Source organism: Melopsittacus undulatus, chromosome 7 (assembly GCF_012275295.1).
Source record: "Melopsittacus undulatus isolate bMelUnd1 chromosome 7, bMelUnd1.mat.Z, whole genome shotgun sequence".
Lineage (NCBI taxonomy): Eukaryota > Metazoa > Chordata > Aves > Psittaciformes > Psittaculidae > Melopsittacus > Melopsittacus undulatus.
Window position 1 is genome coordinate 70,211,952 of NC_047533.1, and position 20,444 is coordinate 70,232,395.

A 20,444-nucleotide genomic window follows, 5' to 3' on the forward strand; every position below is an offset into this window, starting at 1 on the left:
ATTTTGTCCAACAGCAGGGGGTAGAGTAAATGCAGTACTTTTTAAGATGTTACCTTCTGAAGTAAAAAGCTTTGCATAAGCTTTGCATATTTTTAGTACTGGAATTTATTTCTAGTATTGATGCACATGGGTGAGATTTCCTATAAGAAATACGGTGTTACTGCCATTTTAAAATACTTTTTAAAGTTTCTCTCATTTGGTAAATAAATTTGCTACTTTCTTGCTTGTCGACACTCACAAAAGTGTTGTATTTTATCCTTTATGGATGTATGTTTTTTGCTCTCAAGGGTTACATTTCTGGGTAATTTTTATTGAATATATATTACAGCCTCCAATTCCTTTTAAATCAATTATAATCTTTAAAGATGTGTTGAAAAGCTCTCTAAGCTAGAAAAGATGGTTCAGCAAACATGTGGTGATTGCTACTGAGATATGGGGGCTCTGTGTGTTGTTATTTGCTTTCACCTAGCAGCCAGTACAAGGGCTATTAACTAAATGGGCTTTCTGGTGTCAAAGTTGGCTCCAGGATTGACAGGAACATGGGAAAAGCCAGCTTTTCACTAGTCTTACATAGAAGCCTCCCAGTTATTCCCATGACTCCTGTTCTAGACATGCTTTGCACAGCAGCAGACTACCAAGAGACAGGGAAGATGTTGGGATTTGAGATCTTAGGTTTCTGAGGATGTGAAATGAAAAGAGGCAGTCCAGCATGGCAGAAGCTTTACATGGCTCAGAAACACATAGACTCTGCATGCCTCTGGTACCAAATGAATCTGGAAGGTAGAGGCAGTCTTCGAGATATGCTGTCAGAGCACACTCTTGATAAGGACAAAAGTACTAATGAAGATGGACTATTTCAGAAGGATCTTAAGGTTAGACAGAATAAATCTCATCCTGTCTGCAAAGTATGGTGTTATCCTATATGTGAGACAATTTACAAAACATTTTAGAAGCAATCCCTAGTGGGCATATCTCCTTCCCAACATTAACTACAGATATTATTGATGGGACAAATTGGACTCACTTTTCACCACATGTAAATACTTTGCCTTCGCTATGTGGTCACTGGTCTTCATATTCTTTGTATTTAACTGGTATATTAAAAGCTTATATCTTTGTGGTTGGGGCAGCTCAAAAGGAAGGGAAGAGGAAGTGCTTCCTTTTAGGCAGAGGAAGTGCTGATGTGCATCAGTAGTTGGTTTATAAACAGGCGATTGAAGCCAAAGAGGGCTACTAGGCAAGTTCCAAATGAATTTGGTTTGTATATGTCTTTCATTTCTTCCTATCAGATCACAGCTGTCTTTTTAGTTGACGACAGTTTTTGCCCTGTTTCTGCCATGCTTTGGGCACATGTGTTCACAAATGGGTGCAGAAGATAATCACGTAGCAAGCAAATCGAGGGACAAAACAATGAGCTACATGCTTTGTCTTCAATGTATTCTACTTAGTTTTGTCAAATAAGGAAGTACAAAATGGGAGAGGAAGGATATCTTGTGATTAAAGGATGGCAGTGAAAACTTGGTTTTGGGATAGTACTATCAGAGACTTCTGTTTGTGCAATCCATTTACCTCTGTGTATCGACTGCGTTGCCTATAAACAAGGAGAATATGTGAGATATCAGTTTGCAAAATGTAATCTAAGGCTTAATCAATTAGTGTCTTTAGAGGATTTGGGAATCTTCTTATAGAAATAAAAACCCAACCACCCCCCCCTCCCTCCCCCACTCCAAACAAAGAAAAACGAAGAAACAAGAAAGCAAAAAAACCCACAAAACAACAAAAGCCCCAAAATATTGCTAAAAAATAATCAAAATAGATGTCATTTGACATTTCCTTAGCCAGGCTCTAGAGCATGTAACCATATTAATCTTCATCAGGGACTGTAGCAGTAGGACAAGTGGTAATAGGTTTAAACAGGCGAAGTTCAGGCTAGGTGTAAGGAAGAATTTCTTTACTGTGAGGGTGATGAGGCACTGGAACAGATTGCCCAGAGAAGTGGTGAATGCTCCATCCCTGGCAGTGTTCAAGGCCAGGCTGGACAGAGTCTTGGGTGATATGGTTTAGTGTGAGGTGTCCCTGCCCATGGCAGGGGGGTTGGAACTGGATGATCTTAAGGTCCTTTCCAACCCTAACTATTCTATGATTCTATGTAAATTTATGATTTCTATGTAAATTCTTTGCACCAACTAGACGTGAAACAGTAGAAATGATAAATATCTTAATAACACATAAAACAGAATAATTTTGAGGGCTCTTGCTAAAGGCAGTTTCCTGGTTCTCAAGCAATTTACATTTAAGGGAATCCCTTAAAGGCTGTTGATTTTAAAAAGCCACAGATACACAAAGGTATACACATCTGCACTGAAAGCAAGACAATTAGATGCCGAATTAGCAATTAGGTGTATGTATACAAAACTATTTAGACATCTGATTTCTACATGTATCTTGTGACACGGGCTTCCGGCAGGCTGCAATTGTAACCCTCTGTTTTCTAGAGCATCATTACAAGGTATGAATATATCCATGTAAAACAGAATGAGGTCTTTTCTTTAGCTGCAGCTGTAACACCTGTATTTCTTGCCTCTGTTCGGCAGTCTGTATGTGTACTCAAGCTCCTGCAAACTGAAGATTACGCATACAGTGTAAAGACAAGAGGCAATAACAATTATGGTTATGTACATTTATAGCTCTGTGTGATAATACTCATTAAATACTGTTTTGGGTGCACTGGCTTGTTTCATGAAAGGACATCCCTTTCATGAAACCATTTACCCCAGTGACAAATGTTAACCCCAAGTCTGATGCTGTCTCGCATGGAGAAACTGCTGATTGTTGAAGGGTTTTGGGCGCAGGTTTCAGGACAGTGTGATTAGTTTCATCTTTCTTCTAAAATGATACAGCCAGAAGGTGCCAACAGGTCTTAAATGAACAGGATTTTGTTGTGGTATTGGGGATCTTGAAACAACCTTTATTGTTCTTCCCAGGTATAATTACATGCTCTCCCACCCTGTTACCATCTTACCCAAGTTTAAAATATATCAATGAAGAAATGCCATGTCAGGTGAAGAATTAATGTAATCACATTGATTCTCCATCAGTTGCTGATGTGAGTAGCTTGAGAGAGGACACCTGCAACACCGGGTGGAGCGGGGGGAGATCAGCATCCAGGAGCCTCACCTCAGAGCAAGAGCCACTGAGGAGGGAGCCTCAAGTCCTCGACAGGAGCTGACTCATTGGGGACGGAGCCAGGAGGAGCAGCACCAGCCCTGACTGGTTATAAACCCAGAGCGGGTCGAGGCAGTTCACATGGGCAGGTGAGCAGGATGGTGAGCACTCGCTGTATGACCAGGGTCCGGTCTGGGAGCTCTGCCCTGGCTGCCCTGGTGGTGACCAGCGTAGGCACCCAGACAGAGCCGGTAAGAGGGGAGGTTGTAGTGCAGAGCTCGGAGTGTAGAGAGTGCCTGCACTGGTCTGGGGAGGGAATGGTGCAGAATGGGCAGGGCTGTGCTCGCTGCTCCCTGATGGAGGTCCTCCTGCAGCAGGTGGCTGAGCTATGGGATGTTAGCAATGAGCTGCAAGATGTCAGGGAAGCTGAGAGGAAGCAGGACTGCTGCTCCAGGACCAAACAGCACAGGGGCCTCAAGCTTCCCCTCTAGCTCATGGAGGGGAGAAGGAGGCTGTTGATCAGGGAAGCTGGGAATTAGTAACAAAGAAAAACAACCAAAGGAGGAAGAGGGCAATTAAAAGCAAGGGGCTTCCTCCTAAATCTGCTGTCCCCATGCAGAACTGCTTTGCTGTCCTGCAGGGGGCTGATGAGGAAATGCACTTGCATCAGAAACAGTCGGCTGGTGCACTGGTACAGATCTCTACTGGTGCCGCCAGGAAAAAGCAGTGGGTCATAGTAGTAGGGGACTCTGCCTTGAAAGGGACAGAAGCGCTCATCTGTCGGCCTGACCCGGTCACAAGGGAGGTGTGCTGCCTACCTGGGGCATGGATCAGGGATGTTATGGAGAGGCTGCCTGCTCTAGTAAGTCCCACGGACCATTTCCCACTTCTAGTGATACATGTGGGTGCTAGGGATATAGATAGCAGTAGCCTGAGGAGTACAAAGAAGGACTACAGAGCCCTTGGGGAGGTGGTCAGGGGCTCTGGAGCTTAGACAGTCTTTTCATCAATTCTCCAGAACACAGGGGAGGACCTTCCAAAGGCAAGGAGGATTGGACAGGTTAATAAATGGTTAAAAGGGTGGTGTCATACTCAAAGGTCTGGGTGTCTTGAACACAGGACCCAGATTTGTAGGCCAGGACTACTGGGGGCTGGTGGAGATGCTCTGACAAAGATAGAGAGTGGACAGAGCCTTGGGTGATATGGTTTAGTGTGAGGTGTCCCTGCCCATGGCAGGGGGGTTGGAACTAGATGATCTGAAGGTCCTTTCCAACACTAACTGTTCTATGGTTCTATGATTCTATATTTCCAAATAATTGTTGTAACTTTCCTTCCAGCAACACAGTGTTGTCTGTACCTGCAGCTAAAACTGGAGGTGGGAAGATATTGTCAAATGGGAAATGCAAGAGAAAATGGCATCCCTGAGTGAAATACTAATTAAATATCATAGAGCATAAATAGAACATATTTAACAAAAGCACATGTATGTATTGTTCTAGATGTCTGATCCACACTGTAAATTCATGGAATAATGAAAAGGGGTTTGCTTCAGCTTTGGAGGACTTGTGGTAGTGCAGCTGTAGAACACAGAGTTTCTTTCCCAAATAAGACATGATGCTGAGGATGAGAAAGCATGGGAGGATGCAAAACTACTGTGGAGTCTCTGATAGCTGTCAGGAAAGTTGTCATAGTGGGAAGATAAATTTCCCCCACAGAGTTCCACAGAAAGCCTTTTGAAAATAAATGTTCTCATAAATAATTTTATAGCTGATATAGATTTAAGGTTAAGAAGTTGGTGCAACCCCTGTCCAAACGTTCGCAGCAAATAGAACAGTAATAGCAGCAGCTTTTCATTGACATTAGCTCCATATTTATAAGCACCCTAAAGAGCCTCTACTCTTCAGTGATGATAGGGACATGGGCTTTATCTTTCTGCAGTTGAGGTTGCAAAGAGATTCTATTACAAGCCCTGTTTTCAGGCTATGTTATAGATTTTACTTCTAAAGGTGATTTGACCCAGAGGACTTCATGCTCCCTGAAAACAGGAGGAGAATTTCCCCTCAGGTTTAAAGATGAATAGACTATGTATTTTTGAGATAGAGACTATTTAGAAAACTACTCTTGTGTTTAAAATCCCAACTGTATTTGAGTCTCTGAGCTGGGCTTAGACAAAAAACATGAACAGGCCATGCCAGGAACGAAGGCTGACAGTAAAGCAGAAATGTAGACAGAAAAATAAGTCTGTACTAACAATGCCTCTATACTAACGCCCTGCCAAGCAGATCATGGGAAGGGGGAAATCTGACAAGAAGAGTAAACAGTTAAGCCATTTTTCATGAGTTTTATTTAAAGGTTGTTAGGAAAATATTGTTGTAAACAAAGAAATAAATTGCTTCCAACTGCTTGTTCAGGCAGCTGCCTTGGCTCACATGAGGGATGGGAGGAAGGGTTAGCTGCTGGCTGGCCTTTGCAAGTGGAGGTTTGGGTTCCCTAAGCAGCAGAGAAAGCCCTGCTGTGTCACTCTGCTCTGCAGAGTGGCTCTGATTCCTTGGTATGTCTATATGGTCTTAGAGACCACATTGTCTTTTCCAAAGGGAGCATTTACAGGTTTCAGGTTTTCTTTGTCATGCTCAATAAGCAAGGAGGGTTATCCTGAAAGGACTCTAAATGGTACAGGTACTCTGAGCTCTGGGTAATGCTGGAAAGATAGTTCTTGTAAATTAACAACCCAGATGAGCAAAAATGAAACAGTATCTATCAATATCAGTAAAAAGCATATTTTTCAAGCAGTTAATCTAAAACAAAAAGCCCAGTGAAATCCAGAAGCTTCACTTCTTGTTTTGCTAGCTTCAAGATTTCTCACAAACTATACACAACATAACATTTAACACTGCAACTTTCCCCCTTCCCTATTGAGTATATTTGAGGAAGCTGATAACCTGTGTTTAAATCTCTTCCTAAAGCTTGAAATGGCAGCTGGTATCTACTTAGATTTCACTGTTTCTAAACCCTGTGGTCTTGCAAGGGTGCTTGCGTGAAGGGCTGCTACCTCTCCAGAAAGGCCCTCTCAGGGAATAAATATAAGACAAAATTCAGCCCAAGTTTTAGTCACAGAAAGGCTTTTTGGGGGCTCTTTCCAACCTTGCATCTTTATTTGTATATCTATGTAAATATATTTCTACTTATAACATAAAAACAGCTTGGAAGACATAACTATAATATGTCAAGGTATCATAGTGAGCCTTTTGGTAACCTTTACTCACTATTGCAAATTCTCTGTTGAGGATCATCTGCTCCACCAGTGACGACTCATTGTGGAAGAGGTGAGGCTGCATGTGACTCCACATATGGGGAAACCACCAAAACTCATCCACAGATCTCAACAGCAGGTCATCACCTTCATCTTCTTCCTCAGTCCCTGCAAAAGAAAGGAAAAGTAACAACAGAAAAGGCCCATAATTGTTTTTTAAACACAGAAGAGGTCGCCATAAAACCTAATGTCCTTGGCCTGGATGTGTCAGTGTTCCTGGCACGGTGTTAACTGACAGTAATTCTAACAAGAATTAGTTTCCAAGGGCTGATTGTTGTGCTGTGTAGCACACCAGGAGTGTTTAGAAGTTCAGGCTACCCCGGAAATTAGAGATGGGATGGACTTGTACCCACTGGTACCCTGCTTTGGTCCTGCCAGACTCTGTGTAGCTGTAGCTGGACAAGGTGGCATCCCAGAGAACTGTGTGCCAGTTATAGAATACTTTAGGTTGCAAAAAACCTTTAAGGTCATCAAGTCCAAGCCTAAAGCTAAACTAAACCGCTAGGTCCACCGCTACACCATGTCTCCAAGTGCCACATTTACATGTCCTTTAAATACCTCCAGGGTACTGGGCCACTTCCCTGGGCAGCATGTTCCAGTGCTTGACAACCTTTTTTGGTGAAGATAAGCTGCTCTCTGGATGAGAATAGAAAGCAGTTAGCTAAAATATGAACAGTTATTGGTATATTTATAAACAAAGGAATATTACATAAAACTGGTCAGGGGTTTTTTGGGTTTTTTTTAAGTGTCTGTGATATTAGAAAACCAACAAACTACATTTTCTATATTTGCTTTAATTTAATGTCACACTATCTCTTATCACCATAACCCGACAGCTTGGATTTAACAGGACAAAACAGTGTCAGGAATATTAAAACTGGCCAGAAGATGACAATCAATCAAGTATTTAAAACGAAACAAATGCATAGACCTGTTGTTTTCTGGTTTGTCCTGACAATAATGTCACTGTCCAATTCAAAATACAGGAATAGGGAAAACATATGGGTAAAAATGAAATCTTATCAATGCCAAGCACTGCCCCGCCCCATAGCTACTTTAATATTAGCCTCACTAAATTGAAATCTGATAATTTCTGGTGAATTTAAACCACGTTTGCAATAGTTTCTAAATACAATGGAGTGGAAGACGTGAAGCTGTAATGGCAAAGGGATTCCAAATGTTATTTCCTATGCATCTGCATTCAGTATTTAGCCAGGTTTAATCTTGAAGCAAACCCAGTAAAAACTCCTCTGCTAGTAAAGAGTATCTGTTTCAGGCAGAAGGAAGCATGTGTGGTTATAACAAAGGAATGATACAATGCTGCTTCCACCATCTGCAGACAGGTGTCTGCAGCGCTTGTTTAAATTTCATTAACTTCACCCTGAAATTATTCAACAATATTCAGTTTATTAGCAGCTTTATTAGCTTGTTCCTTTACCATTTAAATGTTCTCTTTTAGCTTCAGTTAAAGATTGTCAGGATCAGTCTACTGATGCAAACACAGGTATCTTGTCTTCTTACAAGCCTTTCAGTGTTTTGCAGAACTCATTGGGTTTTGAAGAGTGATACTACACAAACAGAGCATTACTTTGAGACTTTCTCCTGGTGTCACTGAATCACTTTGCTCCCCTCTTTGCAACACTCTGCAAGCTCTAAGCAAGTTGCTCCAACTGATGGGAGCACTGCTGGAAAGAGAAAACTACCTTGTTTACTAGGTAATCCCTTATTGAAAAGAAAGGATTGATAGCTTGCTCCTTTTACAAACATCTGCTCCTTTGTGCAAGACTTCTTGTGCACAATGTGCCTGGGGGAAGAAATTTAACTTGGCTTTCAAAATAGGATGGAAGAGAAAGGAATTAGGAGTACGTGAAGCCATTAAAGATCTCTTTGGTAACCAGAAGGTAGAAAACTGACAGGAGGGGGGAAGGGAAAAAAAAGACAGTATTTGAAATATATGAAAAGCCATAATCACCTGATTCAAGATTTAGGTTGAAGTATAACCTAGTGCCTTATTAACATTTGAAGTACCATATGGTTCTTGAAATAATTTCAGTATCAAAAACTATATTTTAAAATCCTATTTTTCCTACTAATTTCTTTGTAAAATGAGATATAACTAACCAAACTTGTCACTTTGTTTTACAGTAACAAAAACCAAACAAGATAAAGCATAACACTTTTGAATTTAAAGAAAAACAACCACTCCCTTCCACCCCCATAATAGCAGAACTGAAACTGAATGGTTGGAAGTTTAACATTTGATGGTGGTGTTGCTTTTGTGGATAATTTTCTTCACAAGCCTTTAAAAAGAGCGTTGTTATAAATGTTTAAATCTGAAAAATGCAGAATACCTACAAGCACATACAACATGTATGTGTTTTGAGATGCAGTATACACTTTACACAGGTATGTAATAATTCAAAGCTTATTTGCACATAATAAATGATCCCTTATTTTAAAGGTGCAACCATAACTTGGACATCTTGTTTGAGCTCAAAACTGAAACTAAGTTTGAAGTTGCTATCAATAACCTTACAAATCTTAAATGCAAATCTGGAGAACATTTTAGTTTCTGTTGCCACTGCATGAGCAAGTAGAAACATGGTTGCTAGAACTGCATAACTAGTAGGGTCTGCTCAGTTTTTTGCTAATAGCATTATGCCTACAGTGCATAGTTCACCAGTGGCACAGAAAGGTGTGGTGATGAGATGATGAGCAGTGAGGCTGATGTGTCAGCTGTTGTAGTTATGTGCAGGCATACCAACTGGAATTGGTATTTGTGGTACAGATGTCAGCAACATCTTATGATGGAAATGTGTAACTTTAATCTGCTAACACATTCCCACACTTGGTAGTCTTAAAATGATCCACATTTTGGAAAGGAAAGAACAAAATCACACATGAAGGAAGTCAGTAAAGCACAGCAGCTGAAATGCACAAATAAAGAGTTGAATACCTACTACTAAAAGCCACTCTGGGTGAACAAGCCACATTTATGGTAATTAAAGAATACCTTTCCATGGTTTATTTCTAATGACTCAATAAAGTGTGTATGGTATGGAGAATACTTTGAAACCTTTCCACTAAGCTGATACAACAAAACATCACCACCAACCTCTAAATGAATTCACTTAAATACTCTTCTATTCACTTAAAAACTCAGATGCATAGCTGAGTATAGGCAGCAGCAGGTCCCTTAAAGGGGGCAGTGACATGCTTCAATTCATTAAGCAGTTCTGCAAACTACTATAACTCTTAATAACTCTAAGAACTCTTTAGTAGTTCAGTTCTGTAATCCTCGGGAGCATTAGGAGGACAGGCACACAGGCACATCTATTTTCAATCACTACAGCAGCAGGAACTCGGACATTGGTTAGCATTGTATCAGCTGGGCAAGGAAACCTGTGACAATAATATGGAGGCCTTTGGGATGAAGGAAGAAAAGAATGTATTGGCAGGTCAGGGGTTTGATTTTGTTGAAAGGTTGCATGGTGTATGTCATAGTATTTATAGTATTCTCCCTGAATTACCTTTGTCTGCAGTGGACACTGTAATGACTGATATCACCTTTACTCTGTAGATAGCCACAGCTGAGCAGCATCCTATGGTACAGCAACTCAGAGCCTTGGGCTACTTTTGTTTGTTTTGATGTGTTATGTGTGTGCCCAATTAATCTCCAAAGGAGTAACTACATAGGCAGGTAAAGATGAAGTGAGGAGAATGCTGAGGTTCGGTCTCCTAAGTTACTTTCTGATCACAGGTCTGCCACTGGTTTGTTATATGACCCTAGGCAAGTAATTCCATCTCTCCCTACCTCTTATTTTTCTCAGGCTCTTCAGCCTATATCTTTAGTTCATAAGGTTTCCTGGGCAGCAGTTGATTATCATTGAATGCTCGCACAAGGGGAAAACAGCCTGGAATTTGAAAGCAGTGGGGATGCAAATACATCATTCTCTACTCTCTCTACATTCTCTCTACTTCTCTCTAGTCATCCCTCAAATGCTTCCTCATCTCTCCTTCTTCCATCTCTCCTAATGGATGGTGAAACAGAGCCATGAGAGCTGGGTAAGCTCATCTATTTGGTGTTCAAATACCGGCTATGAAAAGGGAAATACAGCTACATCTACCCTGTGAGTGGTGACCTGCCTTATTCCACAGCTACCGCATGGCCTGTGACAGCTGGGGATGCATCATTCCCAGCTTTTAAACTTACTTTCCCATCCTTTTGCTGCTGTAATTCCTCTTCCTCTGTTCTAGATAAACTCCTCAGCTTCCCTAGCATAACTTGGTAAAAGTTGCTAAATGTGGCTGAATGGGTTGGCAGCTGAGGATGTTGGAGGTGGTCATCAAAGGTGGGAGCTTAGAATGGAGAAGGACAGGAGGTGTCTGCTTTGAAATGAGTCTCTAAGTATCTGTTTTATTTTGCCTTAGCAGTACTGGGGAGGAGCACGGCTCAAGTGGCAGCAGAGGGAAGCCTGAGTGGAGATGCTGCAAAGTATTAAGGAGAGAGCAAAGAAGGAGGGGAAAATAGGAGCATTGTGCTGTGGAGAAAATGAGCAAAAGACAGAAAGGACTCAGGAGGAGGAGCTGTAAAAATGCCTCATCTTCTATAGAAAGACAGTGTGAGTGTGCAACTCATTATTGCTTGGATTGTGAAAAGAGCAGGGTTTCAATACAAATAGCTTTTCATTTTGTTTTCGTTTATCATCCCTCTTGATTTGCAGACCACTGAGATAGAGACCTTTACAGTCATAACAAAATATTGTGCCTTTTCAGAGGACACTGAATTAGACACAGATGCTAAAACGGTGGAGCATGTATTTCCCACTGCTTCAATGAGTCAACATGTTTCTTAAAAAGGGCATATTTAAAGCTAGGTTTAAAATCCTGATACCTATTTAACTGCCACTACCTCAAAGCACAAAGTTCCTTCTTACCTGTGTGGTAAAATTTTCCTGAAAATCCAAGGTTGAAGGTAAAATTTGCAACCTGAGTGCGCAGTAAATTTTGAGTCTCTAGTAAAGCCTGAAATAAATAAGAAATTAACATGCATTTAGAAAAATGAGTATCATTTTTTGGAATGCCTCATTTTACAGGTTATGTCCAATTGAGGAGATACAAAAAAGAAGACCCTGTTAAATGTTTCACTTTTTCTGGGGGGGGGCCTCATTCTTTATTATAAGACTATTACAGTGAGCTTAATTTGTTCTATCAGTGTTTGATGGTCTTGCAATGCTAGTAATAGTACGTAAGTACCAAAGGTGGTAATAGTTCTGTACCTCAGACCAAGATACTGAACACTGTTTGCAGTGATCTATGGCAGGACTTGAATTCAGATATACTAAATCACTAAGCCACTCATGCTTTGGGTTGTTGATGAAGCTTGATGAAATGTACTTAAAACCCAAAGTAAAATTAGGAATGCTACTTGCTATTCAAATGTAGAGGTGTTGGGATTTACTTACCTGCAGAAACACTTTTGGTTGTGTCTGATTACCAAATTCATGCTAAAGTGTGAATGAGCAAAACTCCAATTTCAACCTGTGGCAGAAGTAGTGTTTGTGTCAGAAATGGAAACCCTCTTTTCTTATTCTGTCCTCCAAGCAAAAGGTAAGACCTGTCTAAGTGACATGAAAGAAATGGGTATTGCTTATAGAAGAAATAGGTGTCTTGGTCACCATTTTTCTTGCACGTATTTCCAACTATTAGGGAAGGATGGTTCAGCCTGCATGAGTTATCTACATTTACTGTTAGCTGTCAGCTCTGCACTGCTGCTAAAGATAGTCTTTGTGTCTGCTTTCAGTCACCAGCCCACATAATCTGGATGTGCTATATATGTGAGATGGATAATGCACTTATCTCCCTATTGTGCTTGCCAGTGTTGAATGGGTTATAAGCTCTATTTTCATCAATTTTCTGTGTCTCCATTATGTGGCTCTTGAGAACTTTTCCCATTATCAATTAATAATGTTTCTATTGATTGAATGTTCATGTTCTTGCACAATTCAAAGACAAAATGAATGCAGTGATTTACACACAGTCTGAGTCCAGCTAATGTTTCCTTTCATTTGAAAAAATCACATTTTGTATGGTCCTTAATAATTTCACTTAACATTACAGGAAAATAACTACCTTTTTGGTCAACCCACTGGTCTAATTTAAACAACAACAACAACAAATTCTACTTACGACCACAATCTAAATGCATATCCAGGCCAGTGTAAATGATGAAACAAGGGTTTAAGTGGCTGAGGTGCCAACTGGTGGCCTCTGCAATCATCATCCAGAGTGGAGCTGAACTAAGCAGATCAGGTTTTGGTGGTCTCATGATTTATCAGATTTCCTTTATATTTCAGTGTTTTGGGAGGTGCTGTCAGCTTCTGTCAGCATTTGCTCTAGGACATTAGCTGTTCAAAGTTACTGACTCCCACCTAATGAGGCATATTTGGCACCCTACATGTTGGAGCACAGGTTTCTTCTGAAGCATCTTTTTCTAACAGCTGCCTTCTAAAGAGGCATCCCTCAGGTGCCAGGCGGCTCGGGAATGTAACACAGGATATTGTCAGACTGTGCATCTGCCTTCATTTCTTAAACAGAAACATTTCCTGAGTGTTTAGGAAGATGTAAAACAAAGATAGTGGTTATTGGCTATAACAGTCATTGGCTATAACAATCATTCCCTTGCTAACAGAAATGAAGTAATCTAGTGACAGTAAATCTTGTGATTTAGAATTAAATATTAAGATAGCAGTATCGTTTGCAGCCTATCTTGCCAGGCATTTAGTAAGTGGGTTATTTCAATCCTGTGACAATTTCACATGTGGGACTATATTTACATAATATAAAGCAACTAAATGTTCACTAAAATGTAAAACTACAGAGATCAACCCCACTGTTAGAAAGACATTGAGAAAAATCCCCAGTTGGTAAAAACTGGCACTAAATTGACACCATTAAATTCACAAGCATAGAATCTGAGTCACTGTATTTAGAACATAATTTTCCAAGCAGTCTAGAGCATTTTATAGATGCTGAAAGACTGATGGTCTGAGCAAAATCAATTCAATTTTCCTTTGAGGAATGAACATCTTGAGAAATTATCATCACTTAACATATAGTATAAAAAGGTACATGAAACAAATATCATTATATCCTGTTGATTTTTCTCTTTGATTTCCCTCACACTCACATCTTAATAACATGACAGAGCTGTGGGATAGGCAGATGCCTTCTAGCCTGGTGTAGTCTCTTTAAAAACACAGAGCAAGAATTAAGATATAAACCCTGTAACCTGCAGTGTGTCAAGCGTTCTCTGTCAGAAGGGCAAATGTGTAACTCAAACTGGATTTTGCTTGGTCCTGAAGATTTCAATTTCTTTTTATGCATATTAATTTCTATAGTATGCAACTAAGCTTCATGACCTTACCTGGTTTTGATAATGAGAAGGTATTTTCAGCTAGTCAGTCCAAACATATTTTGTCATTACTTTCCTGTTTGGGGAAGGGGGAATGTCTTCCATATCCTTAATCTAAAGCAGTCTCTGTTGAAGAGATTAGGGTCTGCTTTCCCCATTTTTAAATAACACATATTCAAACAAAGTTGCTAATGACTCATACTGCCTTCAATGGTAATTTTGCACCATAGATAATGAGAGCTTTTGTCTCCTGTAGGTATAGACTTTAAGGGCATGTAGCATAGAAAAGTCCCATAGCAGAAGAGCAGACAACTTTCTTCCATCGCCCCTCTTGCATTCTCCCTGGTGGGTGAATTTGAACCCCTTCTTGTTTGCCTGTCTGTGAGGACAGCTGCAAACACTGCTGCGCAGGCAGTTCTGTGGCTCCTGGATGAAGCAGGATGGAGGAGCTGCACATCCCTGGCATCCAGTGCTCAACACCTTGCTAGGATGTGCGCAGCCTTCCTGTATGGCACAAGGTGTTTAATTTGAAGGGTTTGCAGGATGCAGAAGGGCTATTGAATTTTAACAGCTGGAAAGCCTACCCAATGCCAAGCGCAAACACGTCTGTTCACATTCTGCCTGGTCGTGCTGTGCCATCCCAAGCTCCCTTTGGCAGCCCTCTAAATATTTCATCTGACCACAGTATTTAAGTTATCTCTACCACTGTGTGTCTTTTCCTCAGAGTTGGTGGGATTGCCTTTTTTTCCTCTGAGTACTGGAGCTTAAAAGAGATGTAAGTGGAGGAAAGCATGTGAGAACACAATTAGTGTTCCCCATTGAACTCATAGGGGTATGTTAAAGCAACAGCTGGAACTCACTGTTGCTTTAGTTTCAGACAGTTAAATAGATCATGCTAAATAATTATCCTTCTCCATGGGAAGAACCATGGAGCACACCTGCACATGGACAAACAGGCCTATCTCACTGTCAGGATAATGGGATTTTTTTTAGGTAAATCAAGCCATTCTTTCAAATACAAAACCTTAATTGCCTGAAATCTCTCAAAACTTGTGGGTTTCATTTTATGAATTGTTTCTTTGGGTTGTCAATGAGGTTTCTCTCTGACAGCCACAAGATAAGGGTTTCTTCTTTATATTGCATTTACATTCAGCAGTCTTTGCTGTTAATCCATATAAACACCTTTTGTGGAGTTGAAGTTGCAGTGTCTTCATAATTGGTGCATCTATTAAGAAGAAGTGATATTTTCCTCTATGTCCTTGTTAATTAGAACTCTACCCTTCATTTGCATAATCAACTTTTTTGGGCAATATCTGCAGTAGCATTTCGTGCCTAATAAGAAGCAATTTGCTTTCCTTTATTAAGTACATTAAAACTTCATGCCCAGACATCAGTGACTGTAAACATTTGATTCTGCTTAAATTTAATGCACCAAGGCATTTTGCTCTGCCATATTAAGTTTATTTATGTGCTATGTTCTGGATTGTTAGCTGCTAATGAGGCTTCGGCTCTTATTGCTCTGAGGCCTGAACACTAACCTCATTTTAATGAGTTCATTATTTGCTGCCTTCTGAATGGAAGGAAACAAATTTTCCTTTTAATTAAAGGTCAAAACACCTCTGGCTAAGGAAAGTGTAGAGGTTATCAAATCCTTAGAGAAGGTAAAAGAATGGCTTTTCCTAATTCTGATGGCAGGCATGGGAAGGCTAGCTGAGGTAGGAGGTGCTTCTCTGGGGACCAAAACTCCGAATCTAAGCTAAATGCTAGCAACACTAAAACATGGTACTAGTCTTCCCAAGACTTAAAACCCCAAACCCAACAAAACCCAAACAAACCCTGAAAGTCACCTAAAGTAATTAAAGATGCTTTACTCCTAAATCAGAGGTCTGCCTGGATCAATACTGCTGCTAAAGCATGAGCCCTTCTTTGCATATGCAATGATTTGTAGGATGCAGATGATGCCAGATTAATTAAGCCAGCAAAGGTTGATCTCATATTTCTTATCTGGGAAAGTGAGGCAAATGGGATCAATATTGGGGGCTTTTTGTAGGGAGCCAGAGGTATAGGCAACAGTGTGTGTGTCTGTGCAAATGAACATAAAAGGGATTGGTGATCCCTCTCTTTGAAAATAGAGAGTGGAAACTTTAGCCAAACCAAAAAAGGATTAAATACAGGAATTAATACACAGATCCTTGTCCTTTGTCGAGCATTTTACATCTGGTCATCGTCTTAAAGGAAGGCCAACAGATACTGGTTCATGTGCCTCTCATTCCAGAAACCGCTTACATCACAGGTAACAGTGTTAGAGACTGGGAGGATATTTGGGAAAGAAGGGACCAGTGTCTGTGAGAACAGTGGGTGAAAACTTAAAATGTGGTTTTGGAGGAAAACCCTAACACCTTGTGAAACACAGAGATTGTTTAGCATGAAACTGATACTGTCACAATGTCCTTCTAGCAGCTCTAAACAGTATTTCTGCAAACAAGAACCTGATTCCTGACTTTGGCATGTGTTTTAGGGACCTTCCCAGAGTGGCAGGGATCTCTGTGGTCCTGTGCCAAGGGGCCCCAGCCTATGGGGCACTCCACTATGTGGAGCTGCCTAAGGAAACATGATCCCAAGTTACTCCATGGCCAGTCTATAAGGACTGCACGATGTGGAGGGCAGATGAGAAAGGTTTAGAAGGAGATCAAGGGAAGGAAGGGAAGTTTGCTATTTCTACTCTTCAGTGTAACTATAATTTGCTGTCATCATGAATTATTTTGTTTCCACAGACTCATTCTAGGGAGTGCTTCTGGTGTGGGAGGATGTGCCAGTGTCTGGCATGTCAGGGCTGCATGATCAAGGTTACATTGCCCCATCACCATCCTGAGGGATATGACTGAGGATCTTGTCAAAAATGGGCTAACTTGCCATTACTCAAAGTCATCATTAATTTGGGAATGGATCCTAGCACTGGACAGTGATTCCACTGCTGCAGGTTTGTTTTCTTTTTCATATATGTGCATAAAGTATATATATATATATATGATCATTATATACACATTTATTTATATGTACAGCAGAGATAAAGTATGTGCAAGCATGCAAATGTAGATAAACCAGTAAAACTTTTTATACATGATGTTTGTACACATTGCATAGTAAAAAGGATTTTTGCCTGGGACAGCTTGCCCAGAAACGATGAGGAATCTCTGTCCTTTGAGATACAATCTGATCTAACTTTGAAGTTACCTCTGCTTTGAGCGGGGGTTTAGACTAGATCACCTCCAGAAATCCCTTCTAACTAAAATTATGTTAAGATTTGATGACAGTTTTGCCTCATTTTTCACTTCAAGACAGTTTTGTCAGTCTGGTTAATACCAAGAAGCCTTCTAATGCATTTATTCATTTTTGTTCTTAACATCTGTCCTTAATGCTTTTGCACTTATATAGCCTGAGGTTCATTCCCAAGCTGCTCTGTGAAATTTGCTGGTGATCTGTGGGAAGTTGGAGAACTACAAAGGGTATTATTTCCAGCTGCAAGTTTGGAGAGAAATAAAAAGCAAAGGACACTTTCAGCAGTGCTTTATCCACTGCTGTTTCCACTGTGATCTTTGATTGCCTCTTCCTTCTCTCTCACACAAATTTATGCTAAAAAAGATGTCTGACAATGCCTTATGTGGTCTTGGCAATCTACAAAGCAAATGCAATCTTTGTAGGACTACCATGAACTAGTAATAATCACAATAACTATCATTAAAATGATGTAGTAAAGCTAGTTACTGTATTTCTGATAGGAAAACCAAATTTAAACACATACAAATAAGAAGGGATATGTGGCCTGGCATCACTGACAGGGTCACTGCAAAGCCAGGACTCTAGGTTCCTTAGTTTTTAGCTTTCGGTTTGGAACACAGATTTCTGCCATAAGAGGGACAATGAAATCAGTTGTATCTGCACTTCTTAAAACCTAACTCAGTGAGAAATTTATAAACCCAGTGAAGCTGAGTCATTGATTTCTGTGTGATGAGGATTTCAGCCCACTTTGCATGCTTGTAACAGAATTTTAAATCAGAACATTCTTTCATACTATAATATAGGTATTATAAAGAATTCACGTTATTGACTTACTGGCTAGATTTTGAAAGGAGTTTTGGAATTGGTCAAAACTTTAATGGTATTTAGGAATCCCATTTGGCTACACCAAACCTGATTTGAATAGCTGTTAATCAGGCCACAGATAAATGGACAGCTCTCAGCCTTCACAAATTTACATTCCCTCTTCAGACACCAATTTGCCCAGACCACTCACTGCAGCCAGTGGGGCAAGCAGCACTTTGGCCACTGTCCTTCCTTCCTGAGATGTGGGACTTCACTTTCTTTTTGGTATGTATTTCTGTGAGGTACTATGCTAATCTGTAATGCTATATAAATAATGAATAGGGAGGGCTCTGGTGGTGCTGAACACAGCCAGCTCTGTCTGCAGATCTATTTTTTATTATAGAGCTACTCCTTGAGTCTGTTTAGCATTTCCCCTGAGTAGCTGTCTTAGTGTGAGGTCTGAGAGGATATGTGGGTTTATTTAAGTGAGAAAAAAACCTCATGTTTTGCTTTCATATGTAATATGATTATTGCAAACAGCAAAATTCATTTTCCCTTTATGAGTGGAATATCCAGTGTGTCAGATCTACTTCTGCTGCCATTTTGTGACTCAAACCTAAAGTCAAGAAACTGTCCAGAGTCTAATTGCATGCAATTCATCACAGAGGAATGCATCTGTTCCAGTAAAGGTTCTGGTCATTTGAGATGAATTAGATCAATCTGGTGATGTAGCAAGTTTACTATCTACTCATTACTAACTGGCTAATAACATCACCTGAGAACTCAGAAGAAGGCTTTTGGTTAAGTGTTACAGGAGAGTTGATGCTAGGACAGTTACATAGGTACCCTGGCATTGAGAGCACCTTGCCTAACTACACATGTGAGGGTACATGAATAAATAAATAGCCATGGCAATTATTCAGGCTCTCTTCTTGGGAAAAGGAATTCATATCTTGTACTTGTAGAAGATCTAGCAACAAAAATCTCAAATGAAGAGCAAGGGAACAGTCTAACAGGGCAAAAAGTATGAATTAAGAATAAAGAGCACTAATGAAAAGCAGGGTTTCTTTTAAGCAAGACTGTGTAGATGAGTCAGTGGGATTGCTTCCAATTCTCCAGCCATAGGGAAGATCAAAGGCATTAGGCATGGTGGTGATCAGCCACGGGCCCTGCTTCTGGTAATGTAGGAGCAGGGTATGGCTACACTGGTTACCTGCTAACAGCGATTGCTGTCCTATGTTGGTGTTATTTGGGAAATCACTGAGGGTCTTTAATATAAATTACTACTGACTCTGAAGGACTTTTTAGGAATACTAATGAAATCTACTGGCAAGTCCTGGAAAGGTTAAAACCAGCACATGCCCAAGCTGAGAACATGTGGGGCTTCCCTGTGGCTGGCACTAGCACTGCTGCTGTCCCTGCAGGTTGAATGCAGCAGGGACAAGAGCCAGCAGCGCTTTCAGCAGGGCAGTGAATAGGCTTAAAGCTTATTTCTTGTCAATTCTGATTTTCCAAAAGCTTAAGCATTTTCAGCAAATCTCTTGCAGAAAGCCCCAGCTCCCATGTTCCCTACAGCTGCAGTTCTGCTTGGCCCATACAACAGCTGCACAAAGAAGAGATACTTCTTGCATCTTGCCCTGTACCCATGTCTGCACAAGGCAGGTGGGGTTGTTCTGCACCTTATTAGTAGTAAAACACAAAGACTAGTACTTACAGTTCCTCTTCAGTAATTTTTTGGGCTGTGCCAAAAAAAAGAACAAAGTCTCCCCTTTTTTGGCACAATACAAATACAGAGTAAAAGACAGATGACATTGACAGCTGTGTTGTCTTTTAGTTGTATATGATGTCTTTTTTTCCCTCTTGCTTCTTGGTTCAGAATTGCTTATTTAAGAAAAATAAACAAAAAAACCCCACAAAACCCCAACAAATGAACACAAAAAAAACAACCCAAAGAAAAAACCCAAAACCAACAAGAAAAAGAAAACCCAACTATTAGTAGGCACTCAGTTGTTATAAATTATTTAAGGGATGGCTAAGAAGGCCAATGGCATCCTAGGGTGCATTAGAAGGGATGTGGTTAGTAGGGCAAGAGAGGTTCTCCTCCCCCTCTACTCTGCCTTGGTGAGGTCGCATCTGGAATATTGCATCCAGTTCTGGGCCCCTCAGTTCAAGAAGGACAGGGAATTGCTTGAAAGAGTCCAGCACAGAGCCACAAAGATGATGAAGGGAGTGGAACACCTCCCTTATGAGGAGAGGCTGAGGGAGCTGGGTCTCTTTAGCTTGGAGGAGACTGAGGGGTGACCTCATCAGTGTGTACAGATATGTAAAGGGTGGGTGTCAGGATGATGGAGCTAGGCTTTTTTCAGTGATATCCAGTGGTAGGACAAGGGGCAATGGGTGTAAACTGGAGCATAGGAGGTTCCATGTTAACATCAGGAAGAACTCCTTTACTGTAAGAGTGTCAGAGCACTG

At 40.6% G+C, this 20,444-nt stretch overlaps 1 protein-coding gene across 1 annotated transcript in view; it reads right to left on the minus strand.

Moving 5' to 3' along the window:
• LOC101874819 (N-deacetylase and N-sulfotransferase 4) overlaps positions 1-20,444 on the minus strand; it is a 77,333-nt gene that overhangs the window by 38,481 nt on the left and 18,408 nt on the right. Inside the window, exons 2-3 of the mRNA XM_005151495.3 lie at positions 11,413-11,500; positions 6,429-6,583 (exon numbers count right to left, since the gene is read on the minus strand). Coding sequence (XP_005151552.1) covers positions 6,429-6,583; positions 11,413-11,500 — 243 coding nt within the window. The remainder of the gene's footprint in view (positions 1-6,428; positions 6,584-11,412; positions 11,501-20,444) is intronic.